At 30.6% G+C, this 21,208-nt stretch overlaps 1 protein-coding gene and 1 long non-coding RNA gene across 5 annotated transcripts in view; one reads left to right on the top strand and one right to left on the bottom strand.

Moving 5' to 3' along the window:
- SEMA3A (semaphorin 3A) overlaps nucleotides 1-21,208 on the bottom strand; it is a 288,184-nt gene that overhangs the window by 47,083 nt on the left and 219,893 nt on the right. The window contains exons 7-12 of the mRNA XM_023504732.2: nucleotides 19,764-19,906; nucleotides 17,288-17,402; nucleotides 17,125-17,194; nucleotides 9,777-9,921; nucleotides 6,949-7,168; nucleotides 3,588-3,679 (exon numbers count right to left, since the gene is read on the bottom strand). Of these exons, the coding sequence (XP_023360500.1) occupies nucleotides 3,588-3,679; nucleotides 6,949-7,168; nucleotides 9,777-9,921; nucleotides 17,125-17,194; nucleotides 17,288-17,402; nucleotides 19,764-19,906 (785 nt within the window). The remainder of the gene's footprint in view (nucleotides 1-3,587; nucleotides 3,680-6,948; nucleotides 7,169-9,776; nucleotides 9,922-17,124; nucleotides 17,195-17,287; nucleotides 17,403-19,763; nucleotides 19,907-21,208) is intronic.
- LOC116419329 overlaps nucleotides 1-21,208 on the top strand; it is a 149,030-nt gene that overhangs the window by 86,053 nt on the left and 41,769 nt on the right. For all 4 annotated transcript variants that reach the window (XR_004229601.1, XR_004229603.1, XR_004229602.1 and 1 more), the window contains exon 3: nucleotides 15,293-15,355. This is a non-coding gene — a long non-coding RNA (uncharacterized LOC116419329). The remainder of the gene's footprint in view (nucleotides 1-15,292; nucleotides 15,356-21,208) is intronic.

Genomic DNA, 21,208 nt, shown 5'->3' with positions numbered 1-21,208 from the left:
ACTTATGGTCCCATTGCAATTCAGGGCTTTTGTAAGAGTTCCTAAGTAACTGAGTTTATCCATTACAAAGAAAATGATGAATATTATATTGAAACTATTAGGATAGAATGGCTCCAGAGGACACATTGATGAAGAATGAAGATCCTACCTGAAGATATAGCAGAATATAGATCAAGGGCAGCTAGACAGTATGTGTAGTATACTACAAATATCATTGTGTAGTATCACATTAATTTTCTTGGTGTTCTTGAAAAAGCATTGGACTTAGGTATCAGAAGATGAGGTTCTGCCATTAACTAACTGGGTCATTCCTTGGTTCAGAGACTTAATCTCTCTCAATATTCTAAAATGGGAATAGTAGGACTATGTGATCTAATTCACAGGGCTTTTGTGAGGACTAAATGAGATAATATATGCAATCATTAATCATAATTATAAATGGTATAGGATAAAAGTGTTCCAACCACTGGTAAAGTTAATTACTAAAAAAAAATTTTGAGAGTATAGCTCTAAACTACTTATGATGATATTAAATAACAACCTAGTTCTGGATCATAAAATGAGGGTCATAAGTATAATTGTCCTTCTTCAAAGTTTCAGTATTGAATTCTCCAGGTATCCAATAGGCTATTATATCCATTATGATGATAACTGATAATGGTATCAGCATAATCTGGTTATTATAATGATAGTTTTAGAAATCTTTTGCTATGATTCCCATGTTACTTCAATAGTAATAGCACATGATTCTATTGTATTTTATTGTTTACAAAATCCTTTATAATCTCACACAATCCTGAAAACAATGCTCTGAGTAGTTGTTATTATCTCCAATTTTCAGATGAGGAAACAGAAAAATTTAGGTGACTTGCTCAGTGTTACACTAACAGTAAGAATCTATGGCAAGTCTAACTAACCCCAGGCCCAACACTTTAGCTACTGTGATATCTATTTAGAGTTCATATGAGACATATACCTAGAGTTTTAAACTAGCAAAGATTTCACTTATGCTTAGGGTTATAATTTATCTGGGCTGTCTGTTTGAAAAGAATTGGAGAGCAACTTTATTTATTAACTCAGGAAAAAATAATATTATGGAGCAGTAGGTTTTCTCCATGTTATACTTGAGATTTAACCTGTAATAAGAATTCTTTGGAGGTAATCTCAATTGTTGGAATGTGCAGAAATAGATTAGGGACTTTGCAGCATAACTATAAACATAGTATATGTTGTCAAGAATCTCATTTACTCCAACAGAAATTATTTAATAATAACTATTTTATGGCTATAACATAATGATAAATTAACTAGGTGGCTTTAGATGTATTTTACTGGATCATATCAGTCTACTTTGCAGGTAGAGAGAGAGAACAAGAATAAAACTTTCTAAAAGAAAACGAAAAAATGTAGAGCAGAGACCACAAAATACTCTCTCATTTCACTATTTCATTTAATGTAGACACTGGTCTAAAGCGTTATGTTTTTTTAAACTACAAAATTAAACAAAATTTGACAGTGAAATATTCCAATCTACAGGATGCAATCTGAGTGTAAGTTTAGCCTGTGAGCATAGAATGTTTGAAGTAAATATTTCTCTAAATTCTGCTCAAATAGGTTTTGTCTATTTGTGTACAACAGAAATAGCAATGGCAATAATGTTCAGGAGACATTGAGAGAATAATGTAGGGAAAGCTAATATACAATTATGAAAGCATACAGATTTTTTATTGAAATACTTTGCTGCCTATCCATTAGAATATAACTTAATGATTTCTTAGATATTCAAGAATGACATTGAACAACTCAAAAACCTAATTATTATTTATTTATATTTATCTGTAGGACACATTTTCTGGAGCTGTTCTCTCCACCCTCCTATTTAAAAAGGCAATCATCTCAGCATCTTCTAACTCTGTGCTTTGGTACAACATCTACCCTTTTATTTCTAAGGGAAGTTCTAAACAAGTGTGGCATAGTTTTTAAACATTTACCGCTTACATGCACTCAGTGGTGTACTACATACCTTCTTTCTAATTACTGGTTGATAACAATTAGTCTAGCACATATTCAGTTATTTTAGTTAGTTTTTTTAAGAAGGGGTATTTTATTAACATGGTATAGTAGGAAGAGTTTTGGTAGAACATCCATCCCCAAGAAATCTAAACTATCCTACTAATACAAAGTTCAGAAGAAAATAGGTTAGTGGATTCACTGTCCAAGAGCACTTGTAGCAAAGGGATAATTCTCAACTCTTAGTTGCTGAAAATATCCTTCTTCCTTTCTGGAGTAATCATGAAGCTCTCCCTAAGCATCTTGTAACATTCCTCTTAACCTGCTTGTGAAGTCTTGAGATTATTTTTCCTCAGTGGATCTAATTGGTTCTTAGCTACAAATTTAGACAATCAATTAGTTCTACTGGAGATACTAAAAAGACTGGGACATCCAATGGAAGTCCCCAAATCTTAAATCTAGCCAGATTTTAGAAGGAAAATTGAATCATAAATTTAGAGGCAGGATCTTAGAAATTATCTAATTCAACTATTCCCTCCTCCTTTTACAAATAAGGAAACCTAGGCACCCAAGAGATACTAACTGATTTGCCCTTGGTCTCCTGCATACTTAAAGTAACAGAAGACTTTCCATTGAATCACTTTGTAATCAGTGGCAGATTTAGGATTGGGATGTAAGTTTTCTGATTCCTATTCCAATATATTTTTTGGTGATAATATTATTTCATATCTTCTTTGTAATTATTTTCAAAGTCCACTTTCCCCCAAACCTACAATTTTGATTCTTTAAGCATTTTTAGGAAACCTATTCATCTTCATTCTTTCTAAATCATATAAAAAGAGAATCTCCAGCACAATAGCCTATAATTAGACCTTTTGCCTGGTGGGAACATAGCATTGCTTTAGTTTCTGATTTGGCACCACCACAGAGTGGTGAAAATGGGAATCAATGACATAAAATGAGGATATTTCTAAGATTATTTTTTAAAGTATATAAAAGGCTTTAACATCAGGATTTGTTCACGTCTATTCCCTATACCTTGAATGTTTTCCATTTCAGTTGTTGAAATTTATTTATCCTTCAATATCCAATGCAATTAACATTTCTTTTCTGAAGTTTTCCCTGATTTAATTTGTTTCTAACCATTGAGCCTTCCCTAAACATTTTATACCATTTTAATATACTTATCTCACTTAATTTTCTATTTGTTTTATCTGTCTCACTCAATTGTTTAAGCTCTCAATGTCAAGGACCATTTCTTATGCAACAATATTAAGGAGAGTTTCTTATGCATAGTAAGTATTGAATAAATGTTTCTTGCATTGAATTAAAAATTAATTTTAAAATATATTATCACTGACACAATAAAATAAATTTGCAACATAATTCTCTTCAACCTTAATTTTAACAACTACTGAAACTTCTAAGATTTTATTTTGATTAGTGTCTAACTCTAATTAATGATCTAATTAGAAGGGTATGCTAAATTACTTACCCACACCAAATTCAAATGTGCAGCTGTCCAAAGGGAAAAGTATAGCTGAACTTGTTGACACTTGAAATTAAGCAATACTCACCCGAAATACTGTCATTTCTTCCAGTAAGACTTCTTCTAAATCGTGCCAAGTTTCCTTAGGAATTGAAACTACTTTAAGAACTGTCCCAACATCTTTGAGAGAAAGAAAAAAAGATGATTATTTAAAAGTCAAGTAATAATAGTGGGCATAATAGTAATAAAAAATAATGACTAAACTATTTTGTGCTGGCAAAATTAATATAATAAATCCAAGAATAATTAGTATATTTATTATGTATTTTAAGCACCCTAACTGGGATATAGTTAATCTAAGAAATAAGATTTTTATTTATGAAGGTATTTCTTGAAATTGTACACATTTTTTCAGTTATTTAGGTCATGTCCAATTCTTCATGACTTCATATGGAATTTTTTTAAACAAAAATATTGGAATGGTTTGCAATTTCCTTCTCCAGTGGACTTAGGCAAAGTAACTTGTTCAGGAATACATAGCTAGGGAGTGTCTGAGACCAGATTCCAGACTAACATCCTATTGCTAGAAGACACCTGTCTCCTGCACATATTAAACCAAAATCAATCCTCCCCCAATGAAAACAAACAAAAATAAGCAACAACAAAACAACCTAATGCATTTAATAAAAGGAAACTATTAATAGTTAAATGTGACATCTAAAAAGAATCAGGCAACATTATTATCATTATTACTGTGGAAAAGACTTTGATTGCTACTTGCTACAAAGGAATACATAAAAAAAATTATAGGCACACTCCATTGAACAACCATTTTTAATACTTATAAAAATGTCACCTTTACTCACTGTTATTTCAAAACATGAAAGTTAGGGTAGTAACTACATTTTGAAGGAAAACTTAAGAAAAACTAAATAATAAAGATGTCAAATCATATTGGATTAGGGAAATGAAAGGTGAAATAAAAGGATTTCATGTGTGCATGTGTTTAAAACAGTGTGACTATCTTTGTGGAAAGATATATAAATATACTTATATCTATATCTATATTTGGTTTTAGGGGAAAATATATCAATGGCTTTTTAAAGATTACATATTTTGGATAATTCCACAGAAATAAAAAAGGAACTTATATAATAGAAAACATGCTTGATCCAAGATATAATTGATATTATTCTTCTTCAAATCTCTTATTTATGCCTAAAACTATAAATTCTCTCTTTTGACAAGTACTGTGGATTTGGGAAATAGAAGTTTCTAATTTCTAAATTTATATATTTTTGTTAGTATTTGAATCGAAGTGGGGAAAATTCCTAATTTAGCTGAAAGCTAATTAACTGAAATTTTACTTGAGGCAGGAGAAATGCATACAGACAAAAAAATTAATTGAATCTTATTTTGGTTATATTTGCTAATTTTAAACACATGTTTAAAAACTGTAATTATTAAGGAGCTACAAAGTTACATCAGTAAAGGATTTATAAAGGATTAATTTGTGCATGAGCATGACTAGCTCCAATGAGACTCCTATAGAATTACACTTCTGAAGTGACATTTTGCTAAAGAAAAATAATGGATGATCTAGAATTAAAACAAGTTAACTTTGCATCTCTGAAGAATCAAAATACAGGGCACTCTTTTAGGAAGACTCATCAGTATTTATAGAAACAGGTTTTTTTCAGAATTGTAAAAGTTTTGATTAAATTCTGATTCTCTTCAACGCCTCTGATTGGAACTCTGGTACCATAAATAGGCTTTATTAGAATCCTAAATCAAGTTTTACAAACAATTTCATACTCTGATAGGATCAATAGACTGTGGTAAGCAACTCAGTTTAAAAGATAAAATTACTGTGATTAATTCACTTCACTGACAGACTGAGAGTTTGCTGACTGATACTCCATGAAAGTTTGACATTCAATGTGATTATGAAAGTAGGGCTTTTAATTCTGGTTTGTGACAAGAAGACTTCAAAAGCTCAGATTTTGCTTCTTTTGTTGAATATCTCAACAGAGTCATCACAATGACAATCAGATTTCTGACTGTTAAAAATTTTTCACAGAAAAGAAGAGTAAGGATGGTATAAACTATAGAAATTAAGTGGCATTAACTTTACATTTGATTACTCTAAATTTTGAACATAGAAAAGAATGATTTATTGCATTTTCTAGCATTTTTATATTCTTAGAAACAAATTAAATATAAATCTAGCTTAGAGAACTAATTTCATCCAATTTTCATAAAACTACTTAGGAGTTAGTATTAATAACTGTAATCCAAAGTTAATAAATTCATATTTGAATCTTCTTGGATCTTTTTTGAAAATATATGTATCACTCATAAAAAATGATAATATAATATTAAGAAACTTACACTATTATACCTGATAGCACAGATACTTCTAGTTTGAAATTTTTAGGTCTTCTTGCCATTTACGTTTTTATTTGGCAATTTTAAATGTTCATTGTATCCCAACTAAGGAAAATAAATGTTACTACATAAAGTTTCAGCAGAGTAATCAGCTTCCCACTGATTTATATGCCAGGCACTAACAAGGATGGAGCCTGGGGATTTATTACCTTGGAATCTGACCTTAGTACCAAGTTGCAGATTTGCAACTGGTACCATTCAAAAATAGTATTACTGTTACAGAAAAAAAAAATAAAAACAGCTTATGTCATAGTACCAGTTTGAACCAGTTACAGACCAAAGAAGTATGTGAAGGTTAGATTTTTGTTGTAGAGTCTGACTACTTAGACACTGAGTTAAAAAAAAAAGAGTAGTTATAGAATTCATAAATTTTTCCTCTTAAAGTTTTACAAAGCAAGAGTTGGATATTTCCAAGGAGAAATTTTTCCATTTCTAACTTCTGAGCTCTTTCAATGACCTGAAGGAAAAGCAAACATATTTTAATGACCATTTTATTTTTTTCTTTATTTTCTTTTTTGCTGTAAATTTTAGGAAAGTTCAAATAACATTAAATTAACCAGTTATTTGACAATTTTTTTCTACAAAATTAGGAAACCTACAGGAATAAAAAGGAAACAATCATTATTTTTCCTGATAAAGGGGAAAAAATAGGCAGTTGTTGAACTTTAGTGAAATGACTAGGGACACCAAATGTTCTCCTAATCATTAGGTACACCTGTTCATATTCAATCATGGACAAATTTAGGTCACATTGAAGAGGAAAGTAATTAAAGTGCTGTCAACAAACCTGAGAAGAGAATTGTTTTAATAGGCTTTTAATGACAATGTTCAGTTTCTAAGTTGTCCACTGATCAAGAGTCTGTTAGATTTTGCAGATTAATATGGAAATTTCTTTTGGTTATCTTCATTTTTTAAAGAAAAATTATTCAGTATTGGGGAATATTAAGCAGATTAGTTGAATGTAATTGACATGTAAATTTAATGCTGAAATTGACTTTTACCTGTTCCAATAAACATGACATCATATTGGCCATCTTCTGCATCCACTCGATCTACTACAATTTGTGTAAACTGGTATTTCACATCTGTTTTTATCATAATTGGACGGTTATTAATAGGAAATACTGGATTGTACATGGCTGGATGACTTCTTGCAAATGTTATAACATCATCTGGAAGGTCCTTTGTAGAGTCAAACCCTCCAAATGTTTTACTGGGACACTGAGAATGTAAGAGCACAGAATACTTGTCAATTAAAAGTAAAATTATATGGACTACATGATTACACAGATGAGTATGAGAATTCTATTTCATTGATAGATTTTTTCTGGTGTTTGTTTATATGTTTATGTGTATGTAATTGTGTATATACACACAGGCACACACACATCCTAGAAATATATATATATGACTGTATATTTTAACATATATGACATTATGGATATCTTTTGGTAGATTTAGATAATAGTACAAATTTTCCAAGTATACACATAAACACACACACACACACACACACACACACATATATATATATATATGTATGATGCATAAACTTCCCTAGAATTTTATAAGAATTGGAGAATGAAAACTATTTTCCACTACTTATATCACATTGCAAATTTTGATTTGTTAGTATTTATTTGATAGAGTAAAAATGTCCATTAAAGAACTTTCAATTAAGAAAAAGACATTTTAACTGAATATTCCCATATCATTACAGATACTTCTCTGAATAATGCATTCAAATATTCTTTGTTTTTACCTAAAGCATAATGGCACATACAGATATAAATTCAGAGCCTAAAACCAACTGATATTTTAAGAGGGAATTGCTTTATATTTTCCACCACAGAACTAGAACTATCTATTTTTTGTGGCCTAAGATAATTTTGGTGATGATATCAGTATTTAGTATAGAGTGAAGTCTAAAAAGCATATGCTAAAGAAAAATTTAATTCATACTGACAGGCATACTACACTGAATTTAGTCTTGTAGTACAAGTATTCAGAGGTTAGAATGTCTTCAATCACTTGCTTTTTGTCTTATACACAAAGAATTTCTGTTATTTGGAGGTTAAAACCTAAAAATGTAATTAACAGTGATTCATAATCATATAGGATGCTCAGAAAAATAAATCACTTCACTTTGTACCTTGATTCAGATTATTCATCCAGTTTTTTTGCAAAAGAAAAAAAAAATTGAGTAAGTTAAAGGCTTAGAAGCATTGCCTAGTTAGATTTATGGCTTTGTTATATTTTCTTGGATATTTTATATCATTCCCAATTATATATTTTCAATGAAATAAAATAGAGTTGAAGATTTTAAATATTAATTGAAGTTAAATTTTTTTAAAAAATATGTCTTTATGACTTCTGCTTATCAATATACATTCTGAATCATTAACTATTTGGTCCCTTATATTCCTTTCTTTTTACACAGGATAAAGTAACATTCCTTTTCCTTAAGAGAAGGTCATTCAAACTGAGATCTTTTGTGTAATAGTGTTGGAATGGCTTGGTGCAGCTGCACACTTTCACCTGGCACCATAGCTGCCTAATAAAACACATGGACTTTGCCTTTGGAACACAGCAAAACAAAATGATCCAAAAACAGATTTAACTGTCTGTTAACATATTCAAAAGTGATTTATGGCTAAGAAAAAGAGAAACTCCTGTATCTGGAAAAGGAATAGTTGACTTCCTTCAGTTTAGATAAATACCATTGTTTTTTACCCAGTACTTCAAACCATATAAGTATAAAATTATAGATGTGATTTTAGCCAAACTGACTTTCTTTCTTTATTTTAGCTTATGTTATAGCATTAAATATATTGAAATGTGAATGCTACAATCTCTAAATAAATGTAATTTATGACTTCAAAAAGGGAAAACCTTGTAAAATTAATGTCTTAAGATGAATTGGTTTGCCTTAGTATGGAGAAATGTGACTCAAATGCTGCATGTAACCTAAATGGATTGATGGGAGAAATGTTTTGGTTAAAATTATGTAAATGTTCATCTCCACTCACTATATGTCTATCAGAGGGGAGGGCAATTTTGGCTATCTGAGATATTCAGGAGGGACCTGAATTCTCTTAAAAAGTAATTTGCTATATGAGAATTCCTAGTAGAGTACAGAAGTTTGAGTGCCACAATATTTTTTTTAATAATTTCTTGGTTTTCCAGGTAGTTTGATGACTATAGCTAAAGAATATGGCTATCATTTAGAAACCTAGGAAAGGCATATTGTAGAAAGGGTATGTTGGGATATACTTAATAAGTCCCACTAAATATAAAAAAAAAAATCCTAGAAATTCTGTAATCAAATATACTAAATCCCTTTCACTAGATTATGGGACTAGCAAAAGAGCTTTTGAATTGATGAAGGTATATCTTCTCTATTACAGATTTTTCTCCAGAAATAGAAGTCTGACACATGACTATGCTCTCATTTTACCTAATCTATAAAATATGAAATAAATCCTAGATCATAAATGTAGTGGTAATAATGGAAAGGGTACAATTTTATTATGGAGCTTGCCTCTAGTGGAAATGAATAAAATCAGAGTAATCCAAACTCAATCTAAATGGATAAATTGTGAACATATTTTTTTCAAAATCTGGCAGGAAAGCTAAACACTATTTGGAATTGACCATGTATTTACATAGTATACAAAATGAGCTATATAGGATGTATTTTTAATATTTAGCACCATGTAATTATGGGAGGATTTGCAATGTAGATATGTTCATCTAAATCTAGACAACTTAATTGCTTTAAAAAAGAAAAGCAAAACACAATCTTCACTTGAATATCCAGGGGACTTACAGTTCCTGGACGTGGATATGGAACTCTTCCTTGATATGGTACCCATTGATAGTTCGGACCATCCCTATGTGCATATGGACCAAGAAACACCCTTCTCACATCACTCATGCTGTACATACACACAGCTGACCCCTTGAAGATGTTACTAAAAGGTAAAAAGAAAGTCCATTTTTTCAAATAATCTATCAGTTTAATTACAGAAGAACCATATAGAGAATGACATTTTGCATTCTAATGTGTTATAGTTATTGATTTTCAGAACTCAGATATGCAGCCTCAGCATATGCAAACTTATCTTTGGAGAATTATTTCATATACACATAATATGCAAAACTAATCTATGATAAGCAGTTAATGTTTTTTGTTAAACAGAACATAAATAGGTAACTAACTCAATATAGTATTTTGGTCAATTTGTTCTTGATATGATGATAATGTGATTTTAAAATAATTATGCATAACATCTACTGAAAACATTCTATTTCTATTAGGAGACATATACACACATTTGTGTGCATATATGTATGTGTGTACATATACACACACACATATATTTAAACTGAATTAGCATTTCAAGAATATGGACACCAGGACTAGCATAAAACAAAAATAATCCAGGGAAAATTATAGTTTGTGTTTGTGTAAATAAAGAAATATAGAAAAATAGTTTATGATAATTGCTATTTTTCACAATCTTCTAGGGATACTCTCAAGGCAGTCCCCCAAATGATAATATATAAATAACTTAATTTTTATTGGAAAGTTAAAAAAATCTTTAATTTTCTCATTCTATGTACACAACACTCATTTACTATGGAGATATAAAATTAATAAATCTATATTGGTTGACTGAACTAAGTAGTATGCTTTTGTAGAAAGAAAAGTAGTAGCCTTGGAATCAGGGTAACTAGATTCAAGTTTAGGTATAAAATTATGTGATCTAGGGTGAAACATGTCATTTTCTGAGTCTTACTTGTCCTTAAAATCAAGGTAACAAAGTCATATACTGCCTATGTGACAGGCTTATTGTAGAAAGGCTATGTTAACCAATTTTTAAAAATAAAGTATTGTATAAATGCTCACAATTATTATTATAATGATGATTATGAGAAGTCTTCACTTTTAGACACACCCTTGAGAACTATTCTCAGATATAATTCCTAGAATGGAAGAAAAATTGGAATGCTATAGCTTAACTCTAATCAAATGTCTTTCTAAAATTGAAACAATCCTTTTATTATTTACCCCAAAAACAGTTCACTAAAGAAGATGGAGATATAATTCCATAATTTTTCATGAAACTTTATGGTATAGTGAAAATAGTATTAGTTAAATTAAATCCTGCCTCTGATGCTCTAACTTGGGGTAGCATACTTCCAGCTTTCTCATCTGCAATTTGACAATTGTACCATGTATCTAATAGAGCTTCTGACTGTATTGTTGTTTAGGTGTTTTAAATATGTCTAACTCTTCATGATCCTCTTTGGGATTTTCTTAGGAAAAATATTATGGTAGCTTGCCATTTCCTTCTCCCCTTTATTTTATGGATGAGGAACTGAGGTAAACAGTATTAAATGACTTGGCCAGGGTCACAAAGCTAGTAAATGTTTGAGATCATATTAGAATACAGAAACATGAAACTACTCGAGTGGGCCTGGCATTCTATCCACTGTATTACCTAGCTGTCCTATGTGTATCCTTATGTAATTTACATTGCATAGGAAAAAAAGTGTGATTTTTTTTTTCCATTCACACTGTATTCCCCCATATATCAAATAATTTGAAAATCAATTTCTCAGTACATTCTAAATTGTGTTGGTCCAATTTAACTGCTCTTCCCAACTTAACTTTTTAAATTTCTATATCTACTTCCTCACATAGCAAATTGAGGACTTAGAGTGTAATCTTCAAATATGGTAATCCCTTGTCATAAATTATAAATATTTCTGTGTAACTATTTAGGGTGGCGCTGATACTGAAGATTTTCCACAAACATCCTTATTATGTTATTTGTGAGCAATTAAATTGTGTTTTACATTTCCAAAAATACTTATCTCAGTGTAAGTTTATAAGGTAAATAGTACAAACATGTTCATTATGACAAAAACATTATACTACTAAAAGATTAGCACTCCACAGATGTAAAATTATTATTTTTAATATTGTTTATGATGAGGAAACTTAAAGAGGTCATGATGACAATGAATAATTCCATAGTCATCCTGTTTAAGTTTTCTCATCATAAACATATTTTAGGATTTGGGGATATCCAAATAATGATGTCCTTGAACCAATAGAAATTTCTAGCTAGAAGGTGGGTGAGTAGTTAGAATGAATGGTACAGGTTAAATAATTGGGAGAGTCTATTCTCATGGAAGATAAGAGGATTTTATATCTTAAAGATTTATGTCTTTAAAGGCACATGATATTTAAGATAGATAAAAAATGAAGAGTCTTTTGAAAAGATAAATGGATTTGGTCAGGAAGTAGTTCTGACACTAGTCCCTTAAACTTCAATTTTAGTACCCTATAGGCAGAATATTGTGCCATGCTTGGTGATAGACCATACAAGAAAAACATAAGGAAATATGATTTAGGCAGGGATTGGTTAAATGATCTATATATTCCTATCTGAATTTAAGGTTCAATAATTTCATGATTACCCAAGGATACAGAAAATTCGTTTTTGTTCATAAAGTTTTGCTGAATAATTTAAAAATTCCGATTCCTTCTTGCCACCTCCATTTATATTGTATTTCCCCATCATTCAAATGTCTTGAAAAGTCAAATCTTCAATGCATTCAACATTTTATCAGCTCCAAATGGGAACTTATAAGTGCTTGGTCCATTCTAACTTTGCAACTTCATTTCCTAAAGTTATCTTATCTACTTCCATATATAGTACATTGGGGACCAAAGGAATATACTTTAAATATGGTATTCCTTGTCATAGATGCTAAAGAGATATTGCTATGAAAACACTGGCTGATTTATTCCATTTTTCTTCTTTGTGGTCATTCATTTCTAGTTTCATCTATAAATAAAATTCTTTGGGAATTATCTGTCTTAGTTAGCTATCATTCCATATTTCTGCAGAGACACTTTATGATGTAATATTGCTTGTCATTTTCCAACATCTTCCTCTTTAACATTTTTTTAAATTTTAATTTAAACATTATTTTGTATTCCAAATAAATTTTTGCTTTTGGCTGTCATCATTCATTGTTTCTGCAAAAGATCAAGTGTTATCTGGCTCTTTGTATTTTGTCACTGTGATGATTACATCAATTATTTTAACTCATAGAGAAAATGCTAATAATAAGGATCAATAACTCTTGTTTGATCAGTTTTCCATTTGGTTATCAATAGCTTACTTTAATAGTTCAGTTGAGAGCTATTTTAATTGCCTTTCTTCTTCTCATCTTTGTCCTTTCTTCTAGTTTGGTTTTGACTTTGACCTTTATTGTAACTATCAATTGTTTATACACAGCTGAGGCAGATATTATTTCCCTATTTGGCAACTAATTGTATCTTAACTTTTATGTTATAGTCAAGTGCTTACTATGTCTAATGTTTGAAAGTCAAGGCAGCAAAGAGTAATAGGAGGCTGGTCTTTGAATCAGAAAAGCCCAAATTCAATACTTGCCTCTTCTACATACTAGCTGTGTGACCACTATCTAGCTCTCAGTGTTCCCAAGTAAATCTCTTAAGACTATGAGTTATTGATGAGTTGCTTGTGAACAGTGAAAAGCAATTTTCATACTGGGAGTTTCCATATCAATGAAATCATATATTAAAGAAAATTGTGCTCACCATATCCAGTGATTTCCAGCTCTTTTCTGAAATAAAATTATCATAATATACAAGTGGAAGGAAGGTTCTAGGTAGTTTATAAGCCATTGGCATCTTTTATATCTGAATTCTGAAACATATTTTCCAACACTTTTTTTCACCATCCTCTTGTATGTCCACTTCCATAGTGATGTCATCAAGTATCAGTGGATCTGTCTAATAGTTTGGAAGTTCTTGATAAGTTTTCCATATAATTTATCTACTTTGTCTTCTGTAATAGATGACATATAAGATACAATAATCTTCATAGTGGTCTTTTTGCTTTTTCTTATCATGGGGACAAAAAGGAAGTTGACCAAATGTCCTAAGAAATTATACTTCTTGCTGTCTTTGGTTGCATGATGTAAGCAGCTCTGTCAATTCTGCCTTTCCAAGGAGCATCTTCCTTGGAGTCATCATTTCATTTAACTGCAACTTCTTAATATCTTCTGGTTTCATTTCTAGTGAGAATGTTAATATTGATATGATTCAGTTCCTCCAGTAACACACTGGTCATTGGACAAGGTTCTTGCTCTTAAGAATAAAAATTATTGCTTCTAGATGACTGGTGAAAAAAACAACATATTTTATGTTCTTAGCAACCCTTTCCCCCTTTTCTGCCACTGTGACTACTTGTTGATTCATTCACTGCTTGATTGATTGGAATGGAAGGTGACCACCTTGTGTCAACGGCCATTTTGCACTTTTTCTTTTTTTCTTGGGATGCTGTAGTCACATATTCATCACTTCTTAGTGCCCATCATACTGAGATGAGGTTTTTTTTTTTTTCCCATTATTTAACTAGATTGTTCTGAGGACATTAGAGGTTCAAAGCCTTTTTTTTAACCATGGCAAAGTCTAATAGAATTCACAACATAATGTATTTTCACAACATATTGTATAAAAATGTGAGAACAGCTGCTCATCAATGCCTCTTTGAATATCTTTTAAATATGGCAGTTAAAAGTCATTACTATTGTAAAAATCTGAAAGCTATAATTTCCAAGTGATTGAGATAAAAGTAGGAATTTGACTCATACTATCTGGAATCCCCACTGATTTGTCTTAATTCTTCATTTTCCTTTTATTTATGGAGTTACAAAATAATAAATCACTTTTGCTTTTATGCTTAAGTAATGCTATAATGCAGGTGTATACTTAAAAAATAAAATGCATGCCTATCTTTTAACCAAACTCTTTTCTGTAGAAAATTTGCTTGAAAAATAATGATGCATCATTAAGGATATATTCTTTTAGTTTTTGGAAACTTTCCAAAAAATTGCATGCATATGTAGAAAATAATACAATTAAACTTTAATAGTTTACAATAACCTAAAATTTAGTGTTACAATAACTATTATTTTATGCATTCTTTAAAATGTAGGTAGTGCCTTTGTGGTTTTATAACCTACTCATTTCTCTTTTAGAAAAGAGAAAACATGAAGGACTCAAAAATGACTTTTATGGAGCTGATAAATTTCCATGTGTATAGATTAAACCAAGCATGGGTGAAAGTTTTGGTGATTCTGAGTCTGTTGCTTGTTAATTGAGATGACACATGAATAGCATCACTATTTCTGTGTCTCCACTACTCATTAGGTATAAATCCTCAATGGCTGGGCTGTAAAAGAAATAAATTCTAACTGCTTCTATTTAACAAACAACTATTTTAATGTAACTTATAGGTAATGAACTGTACTGGAGGCTGGACAGAGAAAACAAAACTGATTCCTACCTTCAAATGACTGGTAGGTAATAAGATTTAGAATCATAGCACTTGATTTTGAATTCTTGTTCTACTTTTTTAATTGGAGAATTCATTTAATCCCTTTGGGTCTCAGTTTTCTTTACTTTGAAATGAGGTGTTTGAATTAGAGGGCCTCCAATATCCTGCCCTACTCCAAATCCTATGAATCTTTATTCATCCTGAAGAAGGTCTCAATGAATTAGAAGGATGTCAGCAGGCTAAGTTATATTAGAATAGCTTGCATTTATTCAAAAAGGTAGGACAGTAAAAATTGGGGAACTTGTTTAGAAAGTACAATGAGTGAAAGGTGGTATTGTGGAGAGCCATAATGAAAATTTAGGAAGTTTATACTAAAGAGGCAACAGGAATTCATTAAGTGTTTTTTGACTACCAGATTTATATATGAGAAATAATAATTTGTCACCTTTGTGAATGATGGATTAGAAGATGATGACACTGGAAATATTGGTACTAATAGGGGAAATAAAGTACACATGGATGGAAGAAGATAAGGGCCTAAAATAGGGTAATGGTAGTTTAAGTGTTAAAAAGGGGAAAGTAGATGTAGAATCTGCACAATTTTTCAGCTGACTGGATATTGGAAACAAGGGAGAAAGAAAAACCAAATAAGATTCCAGATTTTAAAGCCAGGTTGACTGAAAAGCTTTGGTACTATCAACAGTGACAGGAGAATCAGAGGAAGAAGAGTTTTACCTGTGAAAATAAAGACTTTTGGAAGGATTATGTTGAAAGTTACAACAGAGCATCCAGATAGATATGTCCAACAGGGTGATAGATATTAAATATTGGAATATGAGACAAGATGAGGAATATATCATATACCATAAAAGTAAAAATTAAAGCAGTCAGAATAAATGAAATCTCCAATGGAGAGAAGACAAAAGAGAGTACGTTGGAAGATATCCATCCTTAAAGATCAGGAAGAAAAAGATAAACTAATGATGGAAACTGAAAAGGTATGCTAATAGCTGCATGAGAACTATTAGTGAGTAGTGTCATAGAAATTAAGGTAAGAAAGAGCATAATGAAGAATGATTGGGTCAAGACATGCAAATGCATCAGAATGAGTTGTATTACAGTTGAGGAGTATTGAGTAAATTATTAAAATTCAGAGCAAAATCCCACATTTTTATCTACTATGATATCTTTGCAGTAGAAAATATGAAACAAAATCATATTTTGTAGACTTATATACTATATTTTCGTACATAATAAAATTATTAGATGCTAAATTGTATATTTTAAATCTTGAATAACTTTAAATGTTTTTTAATTTGCTGGTTCCACAGAGTGAGAAGAAATGTCAGAGAAGGTAATAACATTCTATTTCAGAAAGCCTACTGGCTTTCTCTTCCCCTAGGAAGTTTTGTTCCTCACCATCCCTGGGGTAATTTTTATCAACAGAAAAAAATAATTGGCCATCCAAATTATTTTCTTTAGAAGGAATAAGTTCATTATAAACTAACTGAAGATTTCTTTATAATGTCACTAGGAAAATTTGTTACATATTAATAGTTGATCATACCATTTTTTGAACAAAGTTATAAGAAGGTTCTTGGAATAGGTACACTGACACTTTCAAACCAGACATTTTATTTACAACAGCATGGCGATTCTTATTTCCTTCAATTATTGGGGCTCTAAAGCTCAAAGGTTAGGAAAACATGGTTGAAAAATATTTTCAACAGGTTATGGGCAATCAGAAAGCACATAATAAACTTTGCATGAAAATAACAGTAAATTTAATACCTGGAAGTTGTAAACACTCCGTAGACTATTGGATTTTTAGGATCTTTGGAATTCATTAAGAATACATCCTCTATATGAAAAGAATTAAAAAAAATAATGTCACTTTATAGTCTGGGGAGAGTCTGAAAAAAATGTGTTTAGAATGACATAAGCTACTACTTACGCAATTCATCAAAATGAGTATCAATGCCATTGGGCCCTGGCACTGAACAAATAAGCCGAGCCTTAAGGAAAGTTGTCCATTTATTAACAAGGCTTCTGTGTCCACCAAAGTCATTCTGAAAGGAGATGAGTAGAACTATGATAGTATTTCCATATGAAATAAGAACTGAGCAAGTAAATAAAGATGACTGGAAATAATTTACTCTATTTTGCAACCTGCAGTATCATCAGATATGTATTGCCAATTTCACATTAAAAAAAAACTATATATTATTTAATGTAACTACTGATTCAACTTTGGGGATTAACAAAATTCAATCCTTCATTATATGATTAGGTTCAGTAGATGTATCCTTATATTAAAATGAAATGTATAGAATTTCATTATGAAGAAACTTCTTCAAAATACTAGTCAAACAAATCTCCCAAATTGCATGTAGGAAGAAGAAATTTAATTATGAGGAGATTTCAAATAGTAATATTATATTTTGTGTATTTTCCATGCTAGTACACTTTTCTCACACACATATTGCTCTACCTATACTGGCATCTAACAAAGAATAAAATAGAAAAAGGCAAAAAACAATTCAGCAAAATCAACAAATACATTGTATAAGAGTATATGATATATCTCTTGTACATTCATAGCACTCACCTCCTGTATAAATTTCTAACAAATATTCATGATAATAGCATCATTAACATTGTAAGTAGAAGTCCAAAGTATCCCACAGATTGTTGAATTTTGAAGATCCTTTGAATTCACTAAGTATATTTTAGAGAAACATTTTGAATTTTTTAATGAAACTTTAGTAAAGTCCAAATTCAAGTATTTTTCTATTTTTAAAAAAAGATTTATTGACATTATGGGACTTTAGATCAAGAAACAAAGAATAATTCTATGAAAAGAATATTTGCAAAAATATAGTAAACATATGAAATATTTAATTGTGAAAATAGGGTGTTTTGATTAAGAAAATATGTACCTTAATATCACTTTATTGATAATTTTATAAAATTAATACATGCCATGCAAATAAATATGTTATTCTCAAAATATTTACAAAGAAATATCAATCTGAAGTGTAATTTATAATGAAAAATACAGGAAAAGGATTCCTTCCACTTGAATTTTTAAGTGTTTGAATTGAATTGAATTTTAAATTAAAGTTTTCTTGTCTCTCAGAATTTGAAAAGGATATACTTACTAGTTTCCTACATAAACTCTCAGTTGGCTAGAGAAAGAATTCACATTGAAGAATTGATTTTTATAAATGTATTTTTAAATTATACTGATAGTTTCTTTGGAAGTAAGCCTCCTCCTCCCCATTTTTCTGAGAGGAAAAAAAAACCGGTGTTTTCAAAAGTAATTTTCCCAAGAACATAAAACAGTGGACAAATTGCCTGGAGACCTAGTCTGATTTCTACCACTTAACATCCCTGGAGCTCAGTTTCTCCAAGCAGCTGGTTCAGATGATTTTTATATTCTCTTCTTCTTTTAACATTTTAGCAAAGTTTGTCTGTATCAGAAGGCATTGGTAATATAGAGAGGAGAAAATCACTGTTCCTATATATGTTCATTCAAACTAGAGTTTTTGACAAACTAAGATAATTTTAAAATAATGCAAAAATACATATATGATATCATAATTTTGAGCTTTAGCTGGAGAAGATATGTGGAAACTGCATTAGTGAGGGAAGGCTATGCAAAGTCACCAGCCTCACTTTCTCCTCAAAAGGCAGCTGAGTCCAGTGGCAAGATATAGATTAGAACAATTGGACATTGCCTTGAATGCAGTGAGAGATGTTGACCTTTTTAAGTTAAGGTTTTTTACCAGGTCTATGTTTGACTGGGACAATGCCCATTCAGTAACCAAGGCTAATCATTTATACTGATATTACCTATATCATAGAATTGCTTTGAGGAAAGTATTTCTTTTCAATAAGCCATAAAATATTATGTAAAATTAATTACTATTACCTTGTGCATTTTTTTAAAAAAGTGATTTGAATTATTTTCCAAGCCAACTTTAATCAATAACATGGATTCTATTCACATCTTTCATTATGAATTAATTGCTTCTTATTCATATTTTTAAAATATTGTATCAGTGATTTCATTAGTGAAAGTACTTTGTTCAGTGATTCAAAGAATAAATCTTCTACGTTATACCTTAAGTATTTGACTTTTATTTTTTGGCCACAACTAAAAAAAGAATCCTCACGTAGTTATAAACATCTCAAAATTTGACTAAGTTTTTCCACACAGAATATGTATGCATACTGAATTTGTCATACTCAGACTACCACTTTGGTAATATTCTTGCTTCCTTCACTTCTAAGATTTTGATTTCTAAGCTCTATGATACCTAAGATAACTTACAGGCTATCAACATGGGATTTAAATAGATAATACAATTATACAAATTGAAAAAGATGTAACAATATTTATGGCAAAAATTGCATTCTTTCCTCACCTTACATATTTGACCTATTCTAGCATGGGTAGCTTTTCCAGAATGCTCTCCATCTATTGCATTTTCACGGAAGAAAAAATAGACTTTGTCATCTTCTGGATTGTCACTCTCTGGGATGAGGTGGACACTGATAAATCTTGGATCTGAGAGACAAAATGAAGTACATATGTTAATTAAAATGACATCAAGACAAAAGTATTCAATTTGGTACATGGCAATTTCTTCTTAATTCTATTGAATATGCTGCTGCAAATGAACCCTCCCTTTTCCTTCAGCTCCAGTGTTTCTTACTTGGTATTTTCCTACAGGTATTTCAATGCCTGACATAAACATCCATTTGCCACATCACAGAACTTCTACAGGAAAGTGATACCATAGTTAGCAGAATGTGAATACCTCTTTTGATTTTTTTTTAGAAATCTTTATCTCTTATATCAAACCAAACTTTTATATCAAGGTAATTCTAGATGATACAGGGAAGAGTACTGGTCAAGGATCAGAAAGCCTGGATTACAAAGTAATCATTAAAGAGGGAAAGGACTCATTTATGCAAAAATATTTGTAGGAGCTCTTTAGATGAGAAAGAACTGAAAAACGAGTGGATACCCATCAATTGAGGAATGGTTGAATAAGTTAGGGTATTTGAAAGCAATGAAATATTATTGTTTTATAGAAGAATGATGAATGGACTGATTTTAGAAAAACCTGGAAAGAGTTACGTGAACTGATGATAAGTGAAGCAAGCAGAACCAGGAAAACAGCAAGATTGTGTGGTAATCAACTATGATAGACTTGGTTCTTAGCAATTAAGTGATCTAATGTAGTTCTAATAAACTTTTGATGGAGACCACTATTAACATCCAGACAGAGAACTATGATCCAGAGACTGAATGTGGATCAAAACACTATTTTCATCTTTTTTTTCTTGTCGTTTTCCCCTTTCGTTCTGATTTTTCTCTCCCAACATGATTGTTATGGAAACATGTAAAAAAAATAATGTGTATGCATAACCAAAAATAAATAAATAAAATGTAAAAAGCCTAGTTCTGGAAATGGATGTATAACCTTGCATAAATCATTTGTCATCTTTCAACTTCTATAAATCATATTTATTTTGCATATATTTATATGTATGTGGGTTAATTATGATGTATTTTTTATACAAGCTTTAGAATATAAACTCCTTCAGGACAGATACTATTTCACTTGTCTTTGTTTTTCCAGCAACTATAAAAATTTCCTGGCTCATAGTAAGTGATCAATAAATGCTTGTTGAACAATTAATAGCTGTCTTGCAGAGTTTCATAAGGTAAACCTAGCTAATAAAATGTCCAGGCTCTTATATTGATGTTCCCATCTGGAATCATTCCTAGTCATTATCATAAGCTGAAGGTGCTGATGCAAAGGAAGTCAAGAATCATATGAGATACAGTATACGAAAACAA

This window comes from Sarcophilus harrisii, chromosome 5 (assembly GCF_902635505.1).
Source record: "Sarcophilus harrisii chromosome 5, mSarHar1.11, whole genome shotgun sequence".
Classification (NCBI taxonomy): Eukaryota; Metazoa; Chordata; class Mammalia; order Dasyuromorphia; family Dasyuridae; genus Sarcophilus; species Sarcophilus harrisii.
The sequence above is the reverse complement of the archived record's forward strand: the minus strand, read 5'-3'. Positions and strand labels throughout refer to the sequence as shown.